Genomic DNA, 24038 nt, shown 5'->3' with positions numbered 1-24038 from the left:
ATCCAAATATGTATCTATAGTTCTATACTATTACTAGCCTTTCTCAAGTGACGACCCGTACGTAGTCTTTGAATGGCCAGACCCACATAGAAAAAAAAAGGCATTCCCAAATAGTAGACGATATACCATAATCTGCGTGCTGCTGTTTACCATTCCACCCTTTTTCAGCCTCTAAAACACCAGTGACCAGCCAAGGAAGCAGCAAGTATACCCAGCAAGCAGCAACGCCTTTGCATTCACTCTAGACGGGTGCCATCCTAATCCTTAGGGGTAAAAAAAAAAGTCTAGACGGGTGTCATCCTAATCCTTAGAAATCATTCCCGATCAATTTGCCCACGCGGTCTTCAACTAACAATTCGCTGCTTCGACAACAAATTCCACGCCATCAACTAAATAATGACAAAAGACACGTATTTTCAGACCCGGCCACATCAGCGCTCACCGGACGAGCCTTGCCGGTCAGCCCTCACCCACCGCCACCGGTCACCACCACTCACACCGGCCGGACTCCTTCACCAACTCCGAGAGCAACCTATTTGAAGGCCTCACTCTCTGTCTCTGCCACTTCACAGCAAGCGCTGCAAAGCTACTAGTTTTCACGGGGCCTACTCCTCCTATACAGCCCTACTACTCGGTCGTTCGCCGCGGCAATGGCGTCGGCCACCAACAGCTGGACCCTCGAGATCACGTCGCCCGTCGCCGCGCCGCGCCTGTTCCGTGCCGCGGTGATGGACTGGCACACCTTGGCCCCGAAGCTCGCCTCCCACGTCGTCGCCGGCGCCCACGTCGTCCAGGGCGACGCCCACGTCGGCAGCGTCAGGCAGTTCAACTTCACCTCAGGTACGCTCGCTCCCGCACTTGCACACCCAGGCCAAAGTACCCTACGCTGCTAATTCTCTCGCCCAACTCCTTTCCAGCCATGCCGTTCGGCTTCATGAAGGAGAGGCTCGAGTTCCTGGACGCGGACAAGTTCGAGTGCAAGTCCACGCTCATCGAGGGCGGCGGCATCGGCGTGGCCATCGAGACGGCGGCGTCGCACATCAAGGTGGAGCCGGCGGCCGGCGGCGGGAGCCTGGTGAAGGTGGACTCGACCTACAAGCTGCTGCCGGGCGTGGAGGTGAAGGACGAGATCGCCAAGGCCAAGGAGTCGGTCGCCGCCATCTTCAAGGCCGCCGAGGCGTACCTCGTCGCCCATCCGGACGCCTACAACTGAATTGCCCGTGTTGGATCAGATAATCTGATTATCTGATTCAGATTTCTGATGTCGAACATAGAAAGGAAACTTGCGTATTCGTGTGCTGTTTATTTTTCTTCTAATAAAAGCTGGAGATGCTCTAAAGCAGGGTCTCAATTCTCATGCGGGGTGAGAGAACTGGGAGCACCGTGGAGAGTGTTAAGGGGTTCAGAGTGTGTTTTCGATGTCATATTATGATTTAGTTTAATTCCCTTCTTTTACTGTTTGATTGTGTATTATCCCATAGTTTTGCCTGGGAGTAAAGTCACAATTTGAGAAGTAATCTGGTTTGCGAGTACACACACGGCTATAGATATTCTTTGAGTCGTGTTTTAATATTTTTGCGACAAGAAAGCTTCTAAAACAATATGCAGGATATTCCTTGTGCAGAAAGCCTGGCAAACTTGTTCCAACAATAAAGCTTCCAAGACAGGTATCATTGCATAATTTTGCAGTCAAAACTTTTTTAAACTTTCATCACTTGTATATGTATAGAGAGTATTCGAACAGATATAAGGAGAACACAGCAATGCATGGTCGTGCACTCTTATTATGTTTGTCTAGCTATTTGCCCAAGCTTGTGCATGTTCCTGCCAGTAGAACAAAGGGTACAAATAGGAGTGTTCAACTTCGAAGCAAAGCAGATGATTTTTCAACCTGGTGCTTGATAAATGCATATGTCATCAACACAGATGGCTAGTTAGCAGTTTCCTGACAAGCATCAAAATATTCCAGCTAAAATTATGAGAAGATTAGTTTCAACCTGTATGAATAATGGTATTGTGCAATCAAGAATTTACAGGGCACACGTTATGCTTTGTCATGTAACAGATGGAAAACTACACGCTTTGGTATGAATGATTTTATATCATGAGCTTAAAAGATTCCTATCTGTCATGAACTCATGATCATTCATTAGCTCATAGCTTAGTCCTTTCATGCTCTGCTGCTTATTATCTCCTATGGTTCTGATCAACTGGCTTCACCATCAACCAAGCAATTTAGGCCCTGTTTGGAACAAAGGAAAATAAAACGTAGAAATTGAAGGAAACACAGGAATAAGAAAGGAATGTAGTTGCAAAACAGAGGAATGAAAAACCACCATGTTGCTTCATTCTAACTCCTGCTAAGGGGGTATTTTATTGACGAAACAATTCCCACATTGCGTACTGAATTACCCTGAATGCAAAATCTAAGTCCAGCATTTGCAATTCGTGTGACTTGATAATTTGATCTCTGTTCAAATGCAGAGGACTCTCAAATGCATGGCAGCGCCTGGCTCAGTCTCCCTGACCAACCTCAGCTCTGATTCTCTGAACCTAGCTGCAAAAGTACTAGAGCGTCGTTGCTGCGGCCGCGCTCGGCTGCCCCACCGTCCACTTCGGTCCTGCGTCGCGATGGAACTCAGGGAAGCAGAAAGCCCGCGGTGGCGGCGACGACGAGCTACGAGCGGCGGCCCCACCCAACGGACGGTTGCCCAGACCAGACCCCGCGAGCCGCGAGGGGATGTCCTTGATGGAAACGGCGACGAAGTTTCCGGCGTCCTCGGCAGACGAGCCGATCGCTGTCGAGGTGCAGCGGACCTGGGCCTCTAGCCTCCGCCAAGGCGCCGGCGGCTTCTAGCTCCCGGCCGCACGTGCCTGACAACGAGGACCGAATACTCCGCCCGTTCTATCTAGACCGTACTTGTTCGATCCAACGGCCAAAAATGAACCAGGGGTGGACGGCATTTGAAATACCGTCCACCCCCGGTCGGGATTTCGAATTCCGTCCGCCCCCGTGGGGCGCCGCCCCGGCTGCCGTGGCTCGCCGGGGAGCCGCCGCCGCCCCCGGAGTTGATTGCCTCCCTCTCCTTCCTCTTGTAAGAGGCGGTCACCTGCTTCCGCCGTACCCTACCACTACCATGTCCAAGGACCACGAAGAAGCTGTCGGCTGAGCACCGGCGCGCGAACACCGAACGGAAGAGCTCCGTCTCCGCCGCACGCAGTGGCTTGCCGAAACGCCGGCCCGTTCAGACCCTGCTGCGTCGTCATGCCGCGGCTAGCGCACGTGCCATCGTGCCGACATTCTGCATGGGCGCCGATCGATATCCTGATCGGTGTTTCGACAACCATTGGACCATGGCACTGGCAGGCACGGACCTACTCGATCGTTCGTCGCGGCCATGGCGTCGTCCACCAACAGCTGGACACGCCTGGACCCTCGAGATCACGTCACACGTCGCGGCGCCGCGCCTGTTCCTCGCCGCCGTGATGGAATGGGCTGGGCATACCTTGGCGGCTTGGCCCCAAATCTCGCCTCCCACGTTGATCGCCAATGCCCACATTGTCCAGGGCGATTCCCCGCGTCGGCAGAGTCAGGCCGGTCAAGTTCACTTCTGGACTACCGGCCGGGCCCTATTCCGGCGATCAACCTACTCGTCGCGTACTCCCGCTGCGGCAACATGCGCACACCGCGCCGGGCCGGGATGCCGTCTCCTGGTCCTGGAACATGCGCGTCGCGGCGCGGCCGCGCGGGAGCTGTTCTTCCGTCTTCGGCTAAGTTATCTGACAGAATGGGCGACTGTTCGTGAACTAAGTTGTGACATGATATGCAATCACCAAAGCGAGTGCCCCATGAGAAATTCTTCACGACCGTGTGCAGCAAGGCGCGCGCAAACAAAATGACTGCAGTGAGCCAACACGTTCTAAATAAAGTGAAGTTTTGAACCAGAATTCTGTTAGCTCGCCGCGGGCTGCTCCGCTGCAGAAGTCGCTGCAATCACCCGGCGAGGCCGGAACTCGGAAGACTGGTCCTCGAGAACATCCGATGCGTACTAGGATTGCCAAGGCAAGGCACAAGTTGGCTTAAGGCTCATTGGCCATTGGCAGAGCCACAAACTCCCTCTGAATGGTCTCAAGAGGAACCTTCGGAATCCAAACCAGTGCTCCTGATCACTATCACCAGTTCAGGTCATTCCCTAGGTTGTTCACTGAATCCTAGGCCATTATTGCATCTACTACATTCGCGGGTTCTTTAGCTTTCAAATCGTAGCGATGAGCTTGACGCCTTTGAACACAGCAATTCATATCCATGTGGCTTGCAGAAAGAAACACTGGGTAATACAGAATCACTCTGGATGCAAAATCCAAATCCCAATATACGATAAGCACGTCGCAATGTAGAGCTACGCGTCCATTTCAATCTTTGCAATTTGTGTGGCTTGGTACTTTGATCTCTGTTCAAATGCATGGCAGCGCCCGCCTGCCCCACCGTCCACTTCGATCCTGCGTCGCCGCGGCGGGACGCTGTCCGCGTCGGTTTCACACCCCACAACGGTCACCTCATGTTGACCAGCGCGTCGCCGCGACGCTGCCTGTTGACTGCTGTGCTGCGTTCACCTCCCGAGTCCCGACCCCAACGGCCCAACCCCCAGGCCCCAGCACTCGTCTTTTCTCCTTTCCCCCGTTCAGCTCCCGTGCTCTCTCTACCCCCCCCCCCCCCCCCCCCCCCCCCCTCCCTCGTCTCGCCTTACTCGTGGCTTTTGGTTCCTGGCGGCGACGACTGGGCTAGCGACGCCGCCCCTTCGCTGGGTCTTCGTCGGGACCTTTCGCCGGCGACGAGCACCAGGTGCGCCCGCCCATTCGCTCCCCTTCCTGCTCTGCGAGGCCGAGCGCCCCAAACCCTAAGTAAGTTATTTCTGTTCGGATCTGACCGAACTGCAAGTATGCGCATGTCTCGTACTGGCTTCGCCCATGGTGCGGAACTAAAATCCCACTCTCGCAGTCGAATGGTGTGGTATCGAGCTGGTTGATGTTTCCCCTTGGTAGAGCTGGCGGTTATTTGTTCTGATTTGATGAAATTTTTGGGAAATCCTGTCGCGTCCCCATAGTTTCTATATGGACATGACTTCGGGGTCTCACTACCTGTTCAGTAGTTGTATAAAGGCAGTTACATGATTACGGAAAAACTACCAGAACTCAATGCAGCATAAATTTGTGGAAGATTAACCAAAAAAAGAAAATTAAGGTCACTCATCACAGTTATTTTTCAACAGTCATGGAGCATTGGCACAGCAGCCCAGCACATAAAAGCTTACAAAATAGTTAAGACTTGTTTCAAAGTTCAAGGAGAGCATATTAACGTACAAAAAAACATAGAAATTTATTAACTAGCTTCATGTTGAAAGCCTTGAAGATCCATAAGTGCATTAGCATAAGAAACATACCAAATACAGTCATTGCCTCAATAGTGCTGGAGCTTAATTCAAATAGACCACCTTATCCACAGACATATATGGAACAGAAGGATTTGTAGCTTGACAGATCAACCCCTGCACAATACTCAAGAGAAACGCAATCCCTCAGCAAATTCCCATATTGTTATTTTGGGCCTTTGGGGGTCTGATGACTGATGGCCTGCTTGGACATGCACAGCTGTCAATGCTCTGTATATGGTACCACGTTAGCATTTGCTACAATGATTAGCCGAAAGCATTACTATATAACTTGGGATCTGTGGAGTCTGGAGTGATTAGTTAACATTGAACTGCATGCTCGAATGCCATTTAGTGATCTTTGGTCATGTAATTATTAGACTTCTTATGTTGTACCTTCCCGAGCAGGTTATCCATAATTTCAGCCTACAAAAGGTGATTTCAAAAGGGGAGGATGGAAAAGGAGGGACACCATGGAGTTGTTTTGGCATGCAACATCTGTGTCATCTGATCCCCTCCCTCTCCCCCTCTCCTCTCGCTCTCGTTGTGACTGTGAGTTCATCTCCCCATTTGTCCCTCCTCCGCCGCTCGCCGTCCTCGCTAATCCGTGTGTCGTTGTGATTCCTCTGGGCAGGCCTCGTCTTCTCCGGCACTGGTTGCGCAGGTATGAACCCTAAACCTAACCCTACTAAACCTAAGTTGCAGCTTGATCTGTCGCTGATATGTTATGTTCCTCCTTCTCCTTCATTTTCTTGTGCAGGTCGGTTGCCAATGCGTCGTCCTCTAGCTGTGGCATAGGGCGAGCAAGGCGGCCATGCGCACCATTGAGGAACGGGGCTAGAGAGCCCTCCGCGGTCGAGGGTGCCATGGCCAAAGATGATGTCGTCTATCCGATCACCGGTAGCAACAGCCTGATCGCGGCAAGGCTGCGCCCCGAGGATGACGATGACACCTGTGAGGATGCTGCTGCGTTGTTGGGTATCGATGTCGGTAGCGACTCTGCTCCAATCGATCTGGACGGCGGCAGTGGTGAAGGGTCGACGAGGACACGTACCACGGTCGGCTCCAACTCCAATAGCACAGGTGCAGTTGATACCTCATCTGTTGGTAAGCGTAAATCTGTTGTCTGGGCTGATTTTGATGAGATCTATGAGAATGCGAATGGTAAGAAGGTTTGCACTAAAGCTATTTGTAGAATCTGTAAACAATCGTTTAGTGCTAGGTCTAATGCTTGCACTGGCCACATCATTAGGCATCAGAAATCTTGTAGGCAAAAGGTTGATCGAGCTGCTAGGGTTCAGTCCAGGCTTGCTTTTAATCCTGATGGTTCTGTGCATAACTGGGACTATAAACCTGCTGTTGCTAGATCTGAGTTGTGTCGGTTGATTGCTAGGCTTGATCTACCGTTAGGTATAGGTGAGACACAGGCCTGGGAAGAGTACATTGTTCGTGCTCATAACCCTAGGTTTGTTAAGGTGTCTAGACAGACCACCACTAGAGATCTTGCTAAGCTTTTTACTGAACGTCGTGATGTGCTTAAGAATTCTGTGTTGTCTGCTGCTTCCTCTGTTGCTTTGACTTCAGACATTTGGTCTGGTAATACTAAGGAGGACTACATATCTGTTGTTGCTCACTACGTGAATGCTGATTGGGAGTTACAGAAAAAGGTTATTGGTCTTAGGCTAATTGAGGTGTCACATTCTGGTGAAAATATTGCTTCAAGAATTGCTGCTGTGGTTGAGGAGTATGGTCTGATTGACAAGATTTTCTCTGTTACTCTAGACAATGCTTCTTTTAATGCTAGGGCTATGAACACTTTGACACTTATGTTTGCTGGTTACTTGGGTCCTGATCCTTCACCTGTGCCTGATAATCCTGGTAACCGTAACCATAGTCTTGTGCATCAACGTTGTGCTTGTCATGTCATTAATTTGATTGTAAAATCTGGTTTAAAAAGATTGAAACCTTATACAGAAGATTTTAGAACTGCAATTAGTTTCTTGAATTCCTCTAATCAAAGAATTGCTATGTTCAAGAACTACTGTATTGCTCAGGGTGTTAGACCTAGAAAGTTTGGCTTGGATATGGATGTTAGATGGAATGCTACATACCTTATGCTTAAACACTTGGTTCCATATCAGCATGTGTTTACTGTGTTCATTAATTCCAATTATGGCTCACAATTGTTGTCTGCAAATCACTGGTATGTTGCTGGAAAGATATTGGAGTTCCTTGAATTATTTTATGACTCTACTGTTGTTCTTTCTGGTGTCTACTATCCAACAAGTCCACTAATTCTGCATCATATTCTAGAGATTGCTTCTCATCTGCATGCATGTGAAAGAGATCAGAATTTAACAGCTGTTGTACATCCAATGAAGCTTAAATTCCTTAAATACTGGCAGGATATACCTCTGTTATATTCATATGCATTCATTCTTGATCCTAGAGGTAAGATGAGAGGTTTCTTTAATGTTCTGCAATTACTTGCTAAATACACTGGTTCTGAGTACAGTTCATATTATGCTGAGGTGAAAACTGAAATATATAAGCTGTTTAACAAATATGAGAACAAGTTTGGTGCAGCTAGGTCTCAAAGGGCTGCACAACCATCAAGCCATACAAGTAAGAAAAAACAGGCGTGGGGAAGAATCTTTGGAGACGGTGGAACAGGTGTTGTTGGTCCTTCCCCTGCCTCTATTCCCACTTTATCTTCATCTGCTGTTGTTTGTGAGCTCTCAGTTTATTTGGACAGTGACAATGTCACCGATTATGAGGATGATTTTGACATACTTCTCTGGTGGCGTGACCACAAACTAACGTATCCAATCCTATCTATAATGGCTAGAGATATTATGGCAGCTCCTGTATCTACTATCTCTTCAGAATCTTGTTTCAGTTTGACAGGCAGGATAATTGAAGAGCGGCGACAACGCTTGTTGCCTGAAACTGTGGAGATGCTGACCTGCATAAAGGATTGGGAGCTAGGAGAAAGAAGGGAACAACACTCTGCGGACAACCAAGATTTGGAAGACTACTTCAAAAATTTGTATCTTGATGAAGATTGAAGTGGAATCTGGGGCTGCCATGGTACTTAGTGAGATACTTATAGAGTGTGAAGAGAGTGATCTGTATCTGTCATCTGTGAGACTTTTGAACAATGGTTTGTAATGTAACTTATAAGACTTAATGTAGAGCTGGTTGCACTCTTTTTTCCTTTCTAAGTTTCTCACAAGGGTGAGTTTTATCCAGAAAGGTTTTTAATGAGGCAGCATTGCACAAACAGCTCATTTATCTTAGTTTTGTTGTCTCGCTGGTGCTTTTGATTTTGTTGGATTTGGGGTTTGCCTGTGTTCTTGTCTCTTGACTTGGTCAGTTTTTCCCGAGTTTTGAAAATTGTGAAGTGTTAGACGAGAGGATTCTTTTATAGTGCTGCAAGGTTACTGGGCCATGGGTTGGCACGGCCCGTAAATTTAGCCATGCTTTGTGGGTGCCGTAGAGGGAGTTTTTTTTATTTTTATATTTTTTTCGTCGATTTATCAAAAATATGTGGGTATAATTTTTTTTCAAAAATGTCACCCTGCCGCCGGATCAATTGGCGGTAAGGAGCTACCGCCGTTTGATGCGGCGGTATCTTCCCTGGGCCGTGGGCCCAGGGAAGATACCGCCGCATCAAACGGCGGTAGCTCCTTACCGCCAATTGATCCGGCGGTAAGTACTACCGCCGCGCTGTAGCTGGCAGCGCCCTACCGCCGTTTGAAACGGCGGTAGGTGTCCCATATTTTTTTTTAAATTGTTTTATAAGCTTTCACTGATATAAATATTTGTATAATTATTTTAAAGACTATCTGAACTGTAATTATTATCTTTACATTTATAGATATTTCAGAAAATAATAGAGATAGCGGAGGTTAGGGAAATATTTTTTAAAAATTTATACAAATTAGATTTAACTCTAATAATCTGTGAAAATATATTTTCATGAGATATTCATGAGTTTCAATTACTATTTCGATGTCTTGTCACCTTGCATCAGATTCTTCTGCACCCCCACTATAATTAAAAATATGGGAGTACTTACCGCCGTTTCAAACGGCGATAGACATGCGTGAACCATGCCTATAGACCAAATAGCTCCATCTATAAATAAAACATCGCCCCATCTCATATGAAGTCAGTAGCCATCTCATACGGAGTCTAGCCATCCACGCACGGCCACCATGTCTTCCTCTGGTTCTACCTACATTCCGTGGAACAAAATTAGAGAACCTATGCCTGAAGGAGTGCAGGTTCCAATGTGCTTCTGCGGTTCGTTGTGCAAGCTGATGGAGTCTAAAGTTTTGGGCGATGACTTCGGCAGGAGGTTCTTCATGTGTGAGAACTACGAGTTCGATCCGCCAAAGCGCTACGGCAAGGACAAAGCGAAGGTATCACCTCGCACTATCTAGTTTGCGCCTTCGGAGTTCAGTATGTTAATTCTAACTCGGCTTCGAAATAGAGTCCACCACCTCTTTGTGATTTCATACAGTGGCTGGACACGGAGCAATCGACCGAAGCTAAGGAACACGTTGAGCGCCAAGCAAGGTGGGCTGCGGAAAGGTGGCAGCGAATGCTGCAAGAGGAAAAAATGGAGGAGAAGCGCAAGAAAGATAAAGAAGAGATCGAAAAGAGGTTCGCAGAAGTTGAACGTCGGCAGGCGGAGGAGCGTGAAGCTGATAGGGAGAGGAAGCGAGAGAGGGCCCGCCGTGCGAAGGAGGCGGGACCCGAGGCTATTAGGAAGGGGGAGTATCCTCGGTGCACTAAGTAGATGACTATCATGTAATGTCCGAATTTCATATTCCCTAAGGCATGTTAGGTCTAGATGGAACACGACGTTACCGTGTTCCATGTACATGCCAGTGCAATTGTTATTGTAATTTCAATCTCAAATTAATCGGCATTGTGTAATTTGTACTAGCTGCAACTAAATTATTCAGAAGCATTGCCCTACAAATAAACTTTTCAGACCGACGCGATAACAACTCCGTTGGCATATATCGGCCAGTACAGACAATAAAAACAATAAAAACAATCACCGTTCAAACATTGAACACAAATTAAATAGTGGTCCACACAATTCAACGCACAGAACACATGACATGGCATGTCAGGACCTGTTGCAAACTACGGTAACGAGGTCCAATACTAAACCTAACATGCCTTAGGTAATTCGAACAAACGTTACATTATTTATTCAGACGTAGCAGTACAACATCAATCATTCACGGGCAGTACCCTTATCACGTCCCGTGATGTCTGGTTTTGCACGCTCGCCTTTGCGTAAATCTTCATTCACCTTCTTTAACCACTCCATATATCGCTGATCACGATGGGTGATCCACGTGTCAATCCACTCATGGAAATGACACCAATGAGTATGCGTGTCTTCACCAGCGTACTTTTGCAAACAAGAAACGATTCAAAATTAATAAAAATAATAAAAGCATATTTACAAATTAATCTATACCTGTGATGTTGCACCTCTTTTTTGGACTTCCTCGATATTCTTGCAACACCAATATCTCTGGCCAAAAGTCTCGTAATCACGAGATATGTTCGGAACACAACGCATTTGGCAATAGCAATCTGGTGGCTCTACACCTTTCGGCCATACCTTGCAATCTGTAATACATCTATTGGGATCGTTAGGAGAGGGTCCTAAATTAGCCTCCATTTCCCGACGGAAAGCTGCCCGGAAGAATGAGGAGCTCATAGCTGTTTGGTTGGGCTAATTAAAAAAAGTGGGAACTGAATTGCAAGTCTGTGCTCTCAGGAACCACAAGGTGCTCTTTTATAGACGCAGGGCTGCTTACATGTCCAAGCACTTTGAACACAGATATTATCTCTCACTGCTCCATAGTCGTCCACGGTTCTGCACTCGCACGCTCCACAGTGCGCACTCATTCCACTAAAAACAACAACAGGACCTCTCACTGCTCGTACCATCAGCACTCGCACGCTCCACAGCGTTCACTGCTACCACTTTAAACACGGATTATTGCATCGACCTACTCATCGCATCGCCCACTTTAAACTCGTCGTACTGTCACTGCATCGACCTACTCGTGATTATTGCACTGCCCTGACACATCCCATCGCCCGGAACACTACACGGTACCGGCGTAATCGTCACAATGTTAACCATAGGAATTACATCATAATGCAACGTTAATGAAACACACAGCAGAAATGCAGTGGCATGGCAGAACCCGTTGCAACTACGGTAAACAGATTTTGATCTAAGCTAACATGCCTTAGGTAATTTAAAAAAACACAACAAATACAACGATGCAACATGTCACTTGGACTAGGTAGTCCTAATAGCCGTACCCCCACGTAGCAAACTGCGTTGAGCCTTCTCCACAGTATCCACCCATTGCAGGTTGCGCAGGCGGTGGTGCCGGAGGGCCAGGGCCCTTGTTCTTGTGACAAGGGCAGTTGCAGTAAGGATTAGTGCATGGTTCATCTTGTGAAGCGGCAGCATTGCTGTTATCATCATCTTCGCCGTCTTTGTTACCCTCGCTTACTTCCTCGTAATGGTTCACCTTGCACTCCAGATCAAATATCTTAATCTGGAGGTACTCGATGAACTCCTGAACAGAATCAATTGGTGCAGGATTGACCCACCTGATAAACCCACAGTTTTCTGGAGCATCTGAAGACTGCAAAACAAATTTCATGTAAGATGTCTCAATGAATAAAGAAATAAAACAACCGAGCATTACCCATGCGTGAGGGCATTTGAAGAAACGCCGACCGTCATCCATCCCGTCGGTGCACATCTGCACTAAGCAGTCCTCACCATGTCTGCATTTTGGCCACGTTTCTCTACGGTTATCGTATTATCGAAGAGGAGTTTCATTGGTAAATTCACTCTTCTGTTGTGGCGGAAACTCAAACACTGGTTCTGGAAAGGAATCGGGTCCAAGAGGCCCCTCCCATATTATGGGGTCTCCCTTTCTTCCCCCTTTTCCTTTGCCAAAACCGTAGTAATTCTTCCCGCTAGACCCACCTCCAGACATCGGGTATACAATGAGCTTTGGTGTTTGAGTGCTGCTGGGAGCTCACAACCTTGTGAGTATTTATAGGCGCAAAAAGGTCTGATACCCGGAGTGTGGAGTGTAAATGCACATGAAAAGCCTACTGTATTCGCACGCTCCACAGCGCTCACTCGTACCACTTTAAACACGAACACGACCTCTCATTGCTCTTGATTTGTACCCTCGCACGCTCAACACCGCTCACTGCTCCCACTTTAAACAACGACACGACGTCTCACTGCTCATGACTTCAGCACTTTCACGTTCCACAGTGCTCACTCGTGATTATTGCACTGCCCCGACATTTCCAATCGCCCGAAACACTGCACGGCACCGGCCTAATCGTTATAATTTCACTCCACGGACATATACCATCGCCCGAATCATTGCACCGGCCTACTCATCACAATGGTACGCAATGGACACATCGAATCATAGTCTGCACATGCATACATAAGATAGTATGTCGGAACAAATTAATTAACAAGCTACAACCTGTAAACTAGATGCGTCCGTGCTTGCCCCCTCTCCTCCTGCCACGTCGCTCTGCAGCCTGGCCCGCCCTAGTGTGGTGCTGTGAGTACGTCAGTGGCTCCGGCGGGATGGTCTGGCGAGTGGACCGACGACCCTGCTCAAGAACAGGCGTCTGTTCCACCTGACTGTAGTCCTGCGTCGCGAGTGGGGCACCCCCCAGCTGTGAAGTGCCGACGACCTCCTGCGTCGGTGCAGAAGAGAAGAACGTGTTCACCCACTCCATCTGCGAGAGGTCGTCTACCTCCTGAATCTCCTCATCGTCGTCTGTCCCTCCCACCTACCGGTACTCTGATTCACAAACTTCAATCCATCAATATTCAATTAAAAATGCACTTGTTACCGCCTATTAACAACTGGTCTTAGACGTACCTAAATCGTGTATTGGACGACGAAGAGACGAAGATCCAGCGCCGTAGGGATCCATCGACGGAAACAGCGACGAGCCGGGCGCTACACGAATAAGAAGTACAAATTAATAAATAAAGTTTTACATGATACGGTATTGTAAGTGACACGAGGTTGGAGTACGATTTACCTGCCGAGTACAAATGTGCCGGTCGCGGCACGTACGTGGGCCGAACTGCAGAACCCGAAGGTGTCGTCATCGTTTCACGTGGCGGTGGCGGTGGCGGTGGACCTGACTGTGCCGCGGGTGCAAACCGTCGTGACGATGGACCGGTCACAGGAACCGGCCCCGAACTGCGAGGTGGGAGGAAGGTGTCGTCGTCACGACAGGTCACGGCTCGTCGGAATCGCTTGCACATATCGACGATCTTCTGCAGTGTGCTCTGGTGCTGGACGGGCGTCATGTCATGGTACTGGCCCATACTCGACGAAGCCTCGGACTCAATCGCTCGTATGACATCGTACTGTACCAAGAAAGTAGTAACATCATATGCAACCAGTTTTTTTACTGCAAATTCAATCAGAGAAACGTACCGCTATGGCGAAGTTCTGATCTCGAATTACGGGGTACGTCTCCGACACCCTTGCGGCCTCGATCGGAGCCTCTGGTGGAACGTGCACGACACGTGTGCGCGTCCTCGGCAGGTACCACCGTAGGTAGTCCGCGAACGCCTCGTCGCTGTGCGGCCGATCCTCGAAAACGACGTCGTCGAGGGCCGCGGCCCAAGAGTCGACGTAAGGACGGACCTTGTCGGCCCACCGCGAGCCTGGTGGCTGACCCTGCCGTGTCCACCTATAATAGAAAGTTTGAGCGATTCAATGCTAAATGGTAGGTTAAAAAATGAATAATAATTAACAAAACTATTTATTCGGTACCTGTGGACATGGGCCTCCACTGAGTGCACAATCGGGACCGGGGTCTGCTGGTAGAGACCGAACTGCCTCATAACCCGGTCAACGTGGTACTCCTCGACGTGGATGTCGTAAAGGATCGGCTTCCTCGTCATCCTGTACTCGTGATCTCGCAAGCATAAGGACGAAAGACCGCTCGGTGCCCGGGCGTAAATGTCGGCTGCAGTGTACGGAGTCCACCTCACGTCCGTGTCCACAAGAGCGTCAAACTGACCAACGAAGTCGTGGTACGACTTCCTCGTCTGCACGCCGACCCAAGAAGGCTGCACAATGAAAAAAAAGTTAACCAATAAATCGTACATTTGTGCAAGCATGTAACAATAAGTAAAACAAACGATGTTACGTACCCTCTTGAGGCACCACAACGAACCCATCGTAGGTCTGTCGACGTCGTCGTGGTATGCGGACAGCTGGACGTACGGCTCGAAGTTCATCTCTGGCCTACCGACGGGAAAGCGCTCGTAAGACCAGAGCTGTAACAGTAGAGGACACCCAACAAAAATGGGCTCCTCTGCTGAGACCTTCGTCACACCCGTGCAAAGACCCCTGTAACTCGCAGCCAAAACAGTAGAACCCCAGCTGAACTGTGGCATCTCGTGAAGTGGAGTGTCAGCTATCGACCTCGCCAAAGGAATGAGCTGTTTGTGGCACGAGTCACCCTGCGAGCTGCAGAACATGACCCAGCCGAACAGCCACAATAAGTACGCCTCGAAGTGCCTGGCAACCGTAAAGTCGTCTGCGTCTGCCCTCATGTAGTCCGCCTTCAAAATGGTACGAGTCGTCAATGCAGATACGTATCAATATAAGTACGGAAAGAATCAATATTTATGTACTCACACTGAACTGTAGAAGCCACCTCTTTGTCGGTCCGTGTGCGTGGTTCGCAGGCAAGGGCCGGTACGGCAACGCTAGCTCGTTGCGCTGAACCCCGGCGAACCGAGCCAAAAGGTCGTCGCGCCACGAGAGTCCCACGTCCTCTGCACCCACAGCTCGTCCAGCACACGGCAAGCCTAGAAGCATCGCCACGTCCTGAAGAGTAGGGGTCATCTCACCAACCGGGAGGTGAAACGTGTGCGTCTCCGGACGCCAACGGTCGAGAAGTGCCGCGAGGAGGGACATGTCGAACTGGAACCGTGGAGCCCTGTCCCTAAGTCGACGTGCAGGGTCGGCCATATCTCCCTCCACAAGTCGCGCAATCGAGAGAAGACCTGAAGCGCGTAACCTGCATCGCGAAAATGAAAATCAAGTTAGAACAAACGGTTAAGGAAACAACTAAAATATGTGACAAATGTATTCCGTACCTAGGAACCCAGCGACGGTGTATCGGCATCGTCGACATGGGCACACGAGCCCGAAACGTCCCTAAGCTGATGCCACAGACCGCAGACATGTACGACTGGTGGCGCTTGTCGACGAGAGCATCTAGCAACTCAGGGGTAGCTCCTTCCTCGTAAGCCATACCTGTATAATGAGATTTATTACAAATAATTTCAGAACATAAATAACAATATTAAGCATAATACCATTAACGTAAAAAAATACTAAATAAAATTTCAGAACATAAATTAAGTAATACAACAAATTTTTAATAAAATACTGAATAAAACATAACGTAATAAACTTATAAATGATGCACAACAAATTACATATTATATAACTTCAAATTCCAATTACAGCAATAAAGTTGAACATATATTTGGGGCACATATTACAACAAATATTCGTACGCCAAGACGAAATCAGTTTACGACATATTAGTTCTTAATATTACATAATTTAACATCGAACATGATTGAATAGCGAATGACACAAATGACAATCGTACTCGATCAAATAAGGCCATCGTTGTTAGGACGGCGGCCACGACGACCCGTTGCCTGCGGTGCCGGATTTGGAGCAGCTTCAGATGGGCCCGCTCCATCTGTGCGGCCACCATAACTCAATGTCGTACAATACTTGTACGTATGACCCGTCTTATGGCACTTCGAGCAGAGGCGGACATCTCGACCAGCCTCCGAGCGATCCATGTTATTTCTAATGCGTTTCTTCTTGCGTCGGCCCACCCCTTGAAACATTTCTGGATCTGGATCTGGAATGTAAGTTGCATTGTGTCCAGGATCAGTTATGAAGTCTCCAAGGATGCGAAACCCATATATCTCGTGCCTCCAAGTCATCCAAATAATTTCCTTCATGAAGTAATTTGAGACATACATACGAGCCTGTAGTCCACCAGCTTCAAAACAGGCAGCAATGATATGTGTGCACGGGAGGTGCAGCAGCTTTGGCTTATGACATGAGCAAATACAAACATCATGACGGAGAACACACTCCTGCACATGCTTCTCACGCCGGCCCCCCATTCGGCCTTTGTCCCTACACATCACCTCGTACCGACGTTCCATAGAGCCAACTGGAGTCACCCGATGTAAACGGGCCTTTTTGAAAGCTTCCTCCATATGCTCCGTAACCTTGTATCCGTAAACTTTGCGATTATCGAGCATATCTTTTTGTACCACAGCGTAACGGTCCCTGAAGTACTCGCAAGTGCGATACAAGAAGAACTCCACGATCCCAACAAGTGGCAATGATCTTACACCACGCAGCACCCAATTGTATACCTCGGCTAGGTTCGTAGTCATTAAACCATACCTAGCACCTCCTTCATCAAACAGTAAAGCCCATTTCTCTTTTGGTTCGTGCTCAATCCACTCAGAGAATGTCTTAATTGCCTTTCTCCTTTTGCGCCTGATATTCGGACCGTCCAAGCCCACATCTTCAAGCGAGACCTGGCCGTCGTCCTCTGTATTGACAGATCTCTTCGCTAGCTCCGCCGTTTGCTTTTTGGTTAGCTCATCTAATTTTTTCCATAGGAAATTGAATTTCCTTTCCTGATTCTGGCTGCATAACCGCTTGAATAGCTTCATAAGGATTTTGTTCTTGAACTGGGTATGAAAGTTTGCCCCCATATGCCTCATGCACCACCTACTCTTTAGATCCGGCCAAAGTGCAGTCCTACTACGCTCAGTAGAACCATTCTGTATATCATCAATTGCTTGTAATATACCCTTGTGCCGATCATGAATCAAACACACGTTCTCTACATCTTTAACAATCGTCTGCTTCACCCTCTGCAAAAACCAATACCAAGTATCCCCTGATTCTTTCTCCACAAAGGCAATTGCCAAAGGCAACAATTGTCTGTTACCATCAGCTGCAACAGCTGTGAGGATTGTGCCTTTATACCTTCCTGTCAAAAATGTCCCATCTATACAAATGACTGGCCGGCAGTGCGGAAACGCCTCAATGCAAGCGCCCAAGGCCAAGAACGACCGTTGGAGTACCTGCTTTCCAGGCTTCTGGGCACATGGATACGTTTTCAAGTCGTAGTAGCTACCAGGATTTCTAAGACATATAGTGTGCAGCAATGCCGGTATATTGTGATACGAAGCTTCATATGTCCCCCACCTCATCTGCAGCGCTTTCTGTTTCGCTCTGTAAGCTTTGTTGTAGCTAATTTTATATTTAAACTCCTCCTCAGCAGCACAAATGATTGACTTAGGTTCATAACTAGGATTGTCCACGATCAAAGGGTACATGTAGTTAGCTATGAAACCTGCACTGAGGTTGCGGTGCTGTGGTTCTAATTGCTCAAGCAGACATGTGTGCTCCACAATTTTTTTAACCTCCCAGAAATCCTGCCACTTGCCCATAGAAGCATACACCCTGAAAGGACATTCGCTTCTCACACAACGCACGTCATATGTTCTCGGACTGCTCTTGAGAACTTTGAACTGTCTTTGCAAAGAGAGAGTCGACCAACGTTTTATAGCTTCCTTCATGTTGTCACTGTTAGCATACATCGAACCGATGCATACCTCATTTTGCCTGTACTCCCAAGACACCGCTTCACCTTCATTTACACTTAATTTTGAAAATTCATAACCGGACCAATTGTGTGGGACATGATAATCTTCGTCGTCATCATCATCATCATCCGAGGAGTCATCATTCATTGCATTGTGCTGTTCTTCACTCTCCCTCTGAAACTCTTCAACTATCTCTGGAATGTTTTCCTCTTCATCAGCCTGACCAGTTGCTTGACGAGGTTCGTGTGCAGCATGTGTATCATCTTCTAAAATCTCAAGTTCACCATCTTCTTCATGAGATTCATGCATCGTCTCAGTTTCTTCGGAAACTATATCTCCCTGGCCTTCATGATCCCCGCCCGCTTGAGTTCTAAAACTAATCTTCTCGAATGCTTGAACAAACAACACAAGCGGTAAGCCTCGGCTACTACTTATATTGACATAGTTCCTCCAGTTTTGCGTCCCTTCAAGCGGCAATAGCTCCCAAAATACTGGTTCCCTTCGACTAACCACTGCCATGACAGAGATCTCATGTTCATCTCGACTAAGGCCGAAAGCTTTAAATAGCCAATTGGATATTGAAATCCAAGTCCTATCTCTAGCTCGGGGTATTTTTTTTTATGATCGAGCTAAACTCTGACAAATCTACCCCTTCAGGACCATATCTAACTTCTCCAGACCCATAGAACACTTGAAAATACAAATCATCTGACATGCCTGTCAATATTTACGATAATAATTACTCATCCTTAGAATTTAATCAACGCTAAAAAATAATTCTGCTATTCTTGCATATATCTTAATTATTTCTTTACAATTTTTAGTACTGACAACAATTTCTATTTTTCTGTAATATAATATTAATTAATATTATTTTTTATGCGACAAATATGTCTGTTTGAATTCATTAATATTTTCAATTGTATTCGTATGTAAACTAATATTTTTAATTACATGTTCTACGATTTTATATCGTAATAATTCCTACATATAAACTAATATTTCTACATATAAAAAAATAATTTCTACACATCAAACTATACTCAAATAATTACACGCTAAAAACTATTTCTACACATAAAACTATATTCAAAAACACTAATATTACTAATTCTAATCTAAAAACTATTATTAATAAAATTAAAATTGTACCTGGAGCGGGCGGCGGCGTCGCGGGCGGAGCGCTGCGAGCGCCGGCGCGCGTGCGGGAGCCGCGCGGGGGGCGGGCGGGCGGCGGCGCGGCTGGAGCGGGCGGCGGCGTCGCGGGCGGAGCGCTGCGGCGGCGCGGGCGGGCGGCGTGGCGGGCGGAGCGGGCGGGCGGAGGGCGCGGGCGGCGGCGCTGGGGGAGCGAGGCGCGCGTTGTTTTAAGGGACGGACCTTACCGCCGGTTCAACCGGCGGTAGGTGCTTACTGCCGGATGATCCGGCGGTAGGTTCCACCTACCCCCGGTTGAACCGGCGGTAAGGCTCGGCCCACCACGGCCCAGCGCGGACCCATCCTACCACCGGTTCATCCGGCGGTAACAACCTTCTGCCGGATGAACCGGCGGCTGGGTGACATTTTTGAAAAAAAACAAGACATATATTTTTGATAAATCGAAAAAAAATAAAAATAAAAAAAATTCGCCGGAGAGGCATGGCCCGGGAGGGACGACGTGCTGTGCTGGCCTTGACCTCCTTCGAGTCAGGCCGCCCGTTGGCCATCTATAGTTGCCCGCGAGCCGTGAGGGCTGTTGTCGATGGAAGCGGCGACGAAATTCCGGACGTCCTCGGCCAACGAGCCAATGGACGTGCTCCAGCACGCCGGCGGACCTGGGTCTCCAGCCTCCGCCACGGTGCCTGGCGGCTTCGCTTCCACGTTCAGCTCCCGGCCACACCAACCTGACGTTGACGATCGGATTCGATTTCGAGTACCGTCCGCCCTTCCGAGGCGCCGCCCCGGCTGCCATGGCTCGCCGGAGAGCCGCCGCTGCCCCGGGAGTTTATTTCCTACCTCTTGGAAGAGGTACAGGCACCCGCTTGCACCGTACCGGCCGACCATGACCAAGTACCACGAACTCACGAAGAAGCTGTCAGCTGGGCGCTAGGTGCGCGTGCGCGAACACCGAACGGAAGAACTCCGTCTCCGCGGCGCGCAGTGGCTCGCCGAAGCGCCGCCCCATCTAGACCCTGCTGCTGCTGATTCGCCATGCCGCGCGCTAGCGCGCACATGCCGTCGGTCCGACATGCCGCATGGGCGCCGGTGTCCTGACGATCGGTGTTTCGACAACCATGGCAGGCACGGACCAACTCGATCGTTCGTCGCGGCAATGGCGTCGTGGTCCACCAACAGCTGGACCCTCGAGATCACGACGCCCGTCGCGGCGCTGCGCCTGTTACGCGCCGCCGTGATGGAGACTGACCCACCTTGGCCCCCCAATGCTCGCCTCCCAGGTACGGTTGTCGCCAGCGCCCACATCGTCCAGAGCGATGCCCGCGTCGGCAGCGTCAAGCAGTTCAACTTCACCTCACATAACGCTCCTGCCATCAGGCTCCTGACGCTCAGGCCAACCTTGATTTTCTCGCCGATCAAGCAACCCGCCCGTAACCCAATTCCGCGTTACCTTTGAGGTTTTCACGTAGTGCAGTAACGTGCGCTGCTCCTTCAGCCATGCCGTTCGGCTTCAGAGAGGCTCGAGTTCTTTTCTGGACGCGGACAAGATCAAGTGCAAGTCGATGCTCGGTGAGGGCGGCGGCATCAGCGTGGCCATCGAGACCGCGACGTCGCACATCAAGGTGGAGCCGGATCAAGTGCAAGTCGATGCTCGGTGAGGGCGGCGGCATCAGCGTGGCCATCGAGACCGCGACGTCGCACATCAAGGTGGAGCCGGCGGCCGGCGGCGGCAGCGTGGTGAAGGTGGACTTCACCTACAAGCTGCTGCCCGGCGTGGACGTCAAGGCCATGGAGTCCGTCACTGCCATCTTCAAGGCCGGCGAGGCCTACCTCGTCGCCAACCCTGATGCCTACAATTAGCTTTCCCCTATAATAATGTTTGCATACTCGTGTGTGCTGAGGTCAAAATAAATAAAGTTGCTCGAGATGAGCAGCTGCCGGATGATGGAGGAACCAGCAGTGTATGCTTGAGAAGTTTGATAGCGTGTTTTAATTTTGATATCGTCGAAGGGTGCTTCTGATTGATATCTTTGCTGTTTGATCTTATGTATTCCTCGTTTTACACTGAAATAAAATAAAATCAATCTGAAGCGGTACTCTGTTTTAGCGAAAAGGAGATTGTCGAGGAAGTGTTTGCATGTTTGAGTAGGGGCCTTGGCGGCGACAAAAAAAATTCTTTGCCGCGGACCATCTTTGTTCTTTGACAAGGTTGACTAGTTGTTCTGCCTAGTGCTTACCACGATTTAGCCCTGCTATATACTACTTTTCTCTGTTTTGGTCCTCCTCATCACCGACACACTAGTTTGTGGCTAGATTATTCTTTTAGATAATATATATAGGTCGGAGTTTTGCAAAAAGGTCTGTATATGTTCTGAGTTTGACTCCATGTGGAAGCGAATATTTTAAAATATTTTAGTAGTTTTGTCTTTAGCACTTCTCGCAAGAACCTTAGGTCATTTTTGACTCTGAAACAAACATATATCGAGTTTTTTCAACATCATCATATTACCATTCGATACTGTGTACAAATTTTAGCATGTGTGCGCGCACAAATTCGATAAGGTCATGCATTGTATATACAATTTCCTGCACGGCTTAGATATTCCAACTCACTATGAATTCTGGATTGAGAGGTGAGGAAAATATTACATTTGATCCTTTTCTTGTGTGCTTCTATTGTTTTTGGTGAGGCGAGGCACCAATGCAGCAATGACATGATCGTGGTGTCTCACACAAATCCAAAACAAATTTTACAAAATTCTCTTGAATAAAATATGTATCAAAGGGACCAAGACTACCTAAACTTATCACGAAATTATTTCTCGATAAGAAGATATAATGTTGCATCGAAAAGAAAAGAAAAGAAAAGAAAAGAATATATAGTGCAAATAATACTTGCAAAGATATTCCGGGCAGAACTTAAATAGGACGACTGCAGTTTCTTCTGGGATTAGGGAAGTAGTAAATGTTTTCTAAAACAACCCAATGAATTTTTGAGAGGCTCATTAAACCTTTCTAATACATTTCTCATAAGAAATATCACTGTTAAAAGTAATTTGAACTTATCACGCAAGTATTTTCTGGACAAGAAAATATAATGTTGCCTAAAAAAAACCTGAGGAATTTTTCAGTGCTTAATTAAACCTGAGGAATTTTTTAGTGCTTAATTAAACCTTTCTAATAAATCTCTTGTAAAAAGTAGCCCGATTACACTATTTTAACTCAGAGCAAGAAATAAATTGATGCAATATATAGACATGGGACCGATATATACACAGTAAAATAAAAATAGGAGTAAATGCAAACTTTTTTATTCGCACCTAGATCCTTAATAAACTCTCAAAATGAGGATTTGGTTCGTGAACTTTTTACACAAAGTGAATTAGTTTAAGGACCAGTATTTTAAATACCTGGTTGAGAATCCAAAAAATGATAACCCCTAGTACACTTTGCTCTAAAAATAATTTAAATTCTCTCCTTACATGGAAGCACACAAATATCTTTTAGAGACATAGATCATCAAACTTATTTTTCCATGCTTTACAGACTAGTTACTTGAACAGGCAAGTGGGAACCAAGAAAGAACGAAATAATCTTCCATCGGAACGATATTATTCTTACCTAGATCTTTCTCCTTTTGTTTTGTCCTCACCAACCGTGCAACTGAGTCGAAATAATCTTCCATGCTCGCCATTTTCCATCATATGTCTACGGTTAACCCCTTTCTCTCTAGCTTTCGAACATGGCAAAAGATGTATGCGCACCAACGACCCTGCATAATTAACGTTGAGCTAAGCTAAGACTGCCGTTCAATCTGGGAAAATGCAGGGGGGGCCTCTCATCGGAGCCACACCCGTCTCCTCGCAAACAACTGCATCTGCCATAAGGAGGTTACGCTTGGACTTCATAAACACCGTAAATTATGGGTTGTCTCTTGTTGTTCGATTAGGAGTCTAGGATAATGCAGTTGATTATTGGTTTTAAAACTGATTATTTGATGAAGGCATTCAAAATGGACATCGAGAAGGGTAAATATTTGAAAATTTTCATTTGGTTGTATGTGCTACGATCCTTATAAACGCACAACTTAAACATAAGGTTCATGCGTCTTGTTTCGGCAAGACGATGTAGATGGCGATGGCAAAGCTTCGACGCACAATATCGGATCTGTGCGTGCAAAAGTAGAGACGAGCTATGGATTCTCCCGCATATTGATGGATCCCTGCACCTCCGTGGTAGGTCGGTGCCGGTCAAGCTGTGTGTGCAAGTATGTCTCATATTCTCTCCCCATTTCATTGCACAAATATTAATTTTATTTTTTAAGAATTTTGAATACTATATGTGGATTTTCAAAAAATTCTATGAAACAAAAAGCTCTTGTAAAAAGGTGTTTCCCATAAGTTCTTGGAATACTCTTATTTGAAAAAAACCATGAAAACTAAACATTTGCCTATTTATTTGAACATGGCTGTGAAAATATTTTTTTTAGAGTTTTGGCTGTGAAAATCTTCCTCTGATTTTAAAAAGAAGGAGAAAAAAAGGAGAGCAGCTACCCTAAAAGCATGCGCGCTGGAGCCCAAATAGCGGGAATGCGCCAAGTAGCGACCCGCCAATTTTGCCTCCGAGTCACGCGTGACGGAACGCTGTCCGCGTCCGATTCA

The 24038-nt window shown here is 47.6% G+C and overlaps 3 protein-coding genes across 3 annotated transcripts; 2 read left to right on the top strand and 1 right to left on the bottom strand.

The window, feature by feature from the left end:
- Nucleotides 1-568: 568 nt before the first annotated feature.
- Nucleotides 569-1514, top strand: LOC120652668 (pathogenesis-related protein 1-like). Its single transcript, XM_039930548.1, has 2 exons — nt 569-840; nt 918-1514. The coding sequence occupies exons 1-2, from the start codon at nt 651-653 to the stop codon at nt 1211-1213; spliced, it is 486 nt and encodes a 161-aa protein (XP_039786482.1). The 5' UTR covers nt 569-650; the 3' UTR covers nt 1214-1514.
- A 12434-nt stretch (nt 1515-13948) lies between these two features.
- LOC120648173 (serine/threonine-protein phosphatase 7 long form homolog) lies at nt 13949-14793 on the bottom strand. Its single transcript, XM_039924915.1, has 3 exons — nt 14707-14793; nt 14324-14622; nt 13949-14240 (listed from the first exon to the last, which is right to left on the bottom strand). The coding sequence occupies exons 1-3, from the start codon at nt 14791-14793 to the stop codon at nt 13964-13966; spliced, it is 663 nt and encodes a 220-aa protein (XP_039780849.1). The 3' UTR covers nt 13949-13963.
- Nucleotides 14794-20533: 5740 nt separating this feature from the next.
- On the top strand, nt 20534-21237 carry LOC120648828 (pathogenesis-related protein 1-like). Its single transcript, XM_039925474.1, has 3 exons — nt 20534-20796; nt 20894-20999; nt 21085-21237. The coding sequence occupies exons 1-3, from the start codon at nt 20534-20536 to the stop codon at nt 21235-21237; spliced, it is 522 nt and encodes a 173-aa protein (XP_039781408.1).
- Nucleotides 21238-24038: the final 2801 nt, after the last annotated feature.

The sequence above is a fragment of the Panicum virgatum genome, chromosome 9K (genome assembly GCF_016808335.1).
Source record: "Panicum virgatum strain AP13 chromosome 9K, P.virgatum_v5, whole genome shotgun sequence".
Classification (NCBI taxonomy): Eukaryota; Viridiplantae; Streptophyta; class Magnoliopsida; order Poales; family Poaceae; genus Panicum; species Panicum virgatum.
This window is presented reverse-complemented; position numbering and strand designations above follow the sequence as displayed.

Excerpts from the sequence above, each read along its gene's own strand:
- LOC120648828 (XM_039925474.1), top strand. The coding sequence starts at position 20,534 with ATGGCGTCGTGGTCCACCAACAGCTGGACCCTCGAGATCACGACGCCC. Across the intron at positions 20,797-20,893 it reads TTGATTTTCTCGCCGATCAA|AGGCTCGAGTTCTTTTCTGG; the intron begins GCAACCCGCCCG and ends TCGGCTTCAGAG. Across the intron at positions 21,000-21,084 it reads CCGCGACGTCGCACATCAAG|GTGGAGCCGGCGGCCGGCGG; the intron begins GTGGAGCCGGAT and ends TCGCACATCAAG.
- LOC120652668 (XM_039930548.1), top strand. The coding sequence starts at position 651 with ATGGCGTCGGCCACCAACAGCTGGACCCTCGAGATCACGTCGCCCGTC. Across the intron at positions 841-917 it reads GCAGTTCAACTTCACCTCAG|CCATGCCGTTCGGCTTCATG; the intron begins GTACGCTCGCTC and ends ACTCCTTTCCAG.
- LOC120648173 (XM_039924915.1), bottom strand. The coding sequence starts at position 14,793 with ATGAACTTCGAGCCGTACGTCCAGCTGTCCGCATACCACGACGACGTC. Across the intron at positions 14,623-14,706 it reads CGTTGTGGTGCCTCAAGAGG|CCTTCTTGGGTCGGCGTGCA; the intron begins GTACGTAACATC and ends TTCATTGTGCAG. Across the intron at positions 14,241-14,323 it reads GTGGAGGCCCATGTCCACAG|GTGGACACGGCAGGGTCAGC; the intron begins GTACCGAATAAA and ends TTTCTATTATAG.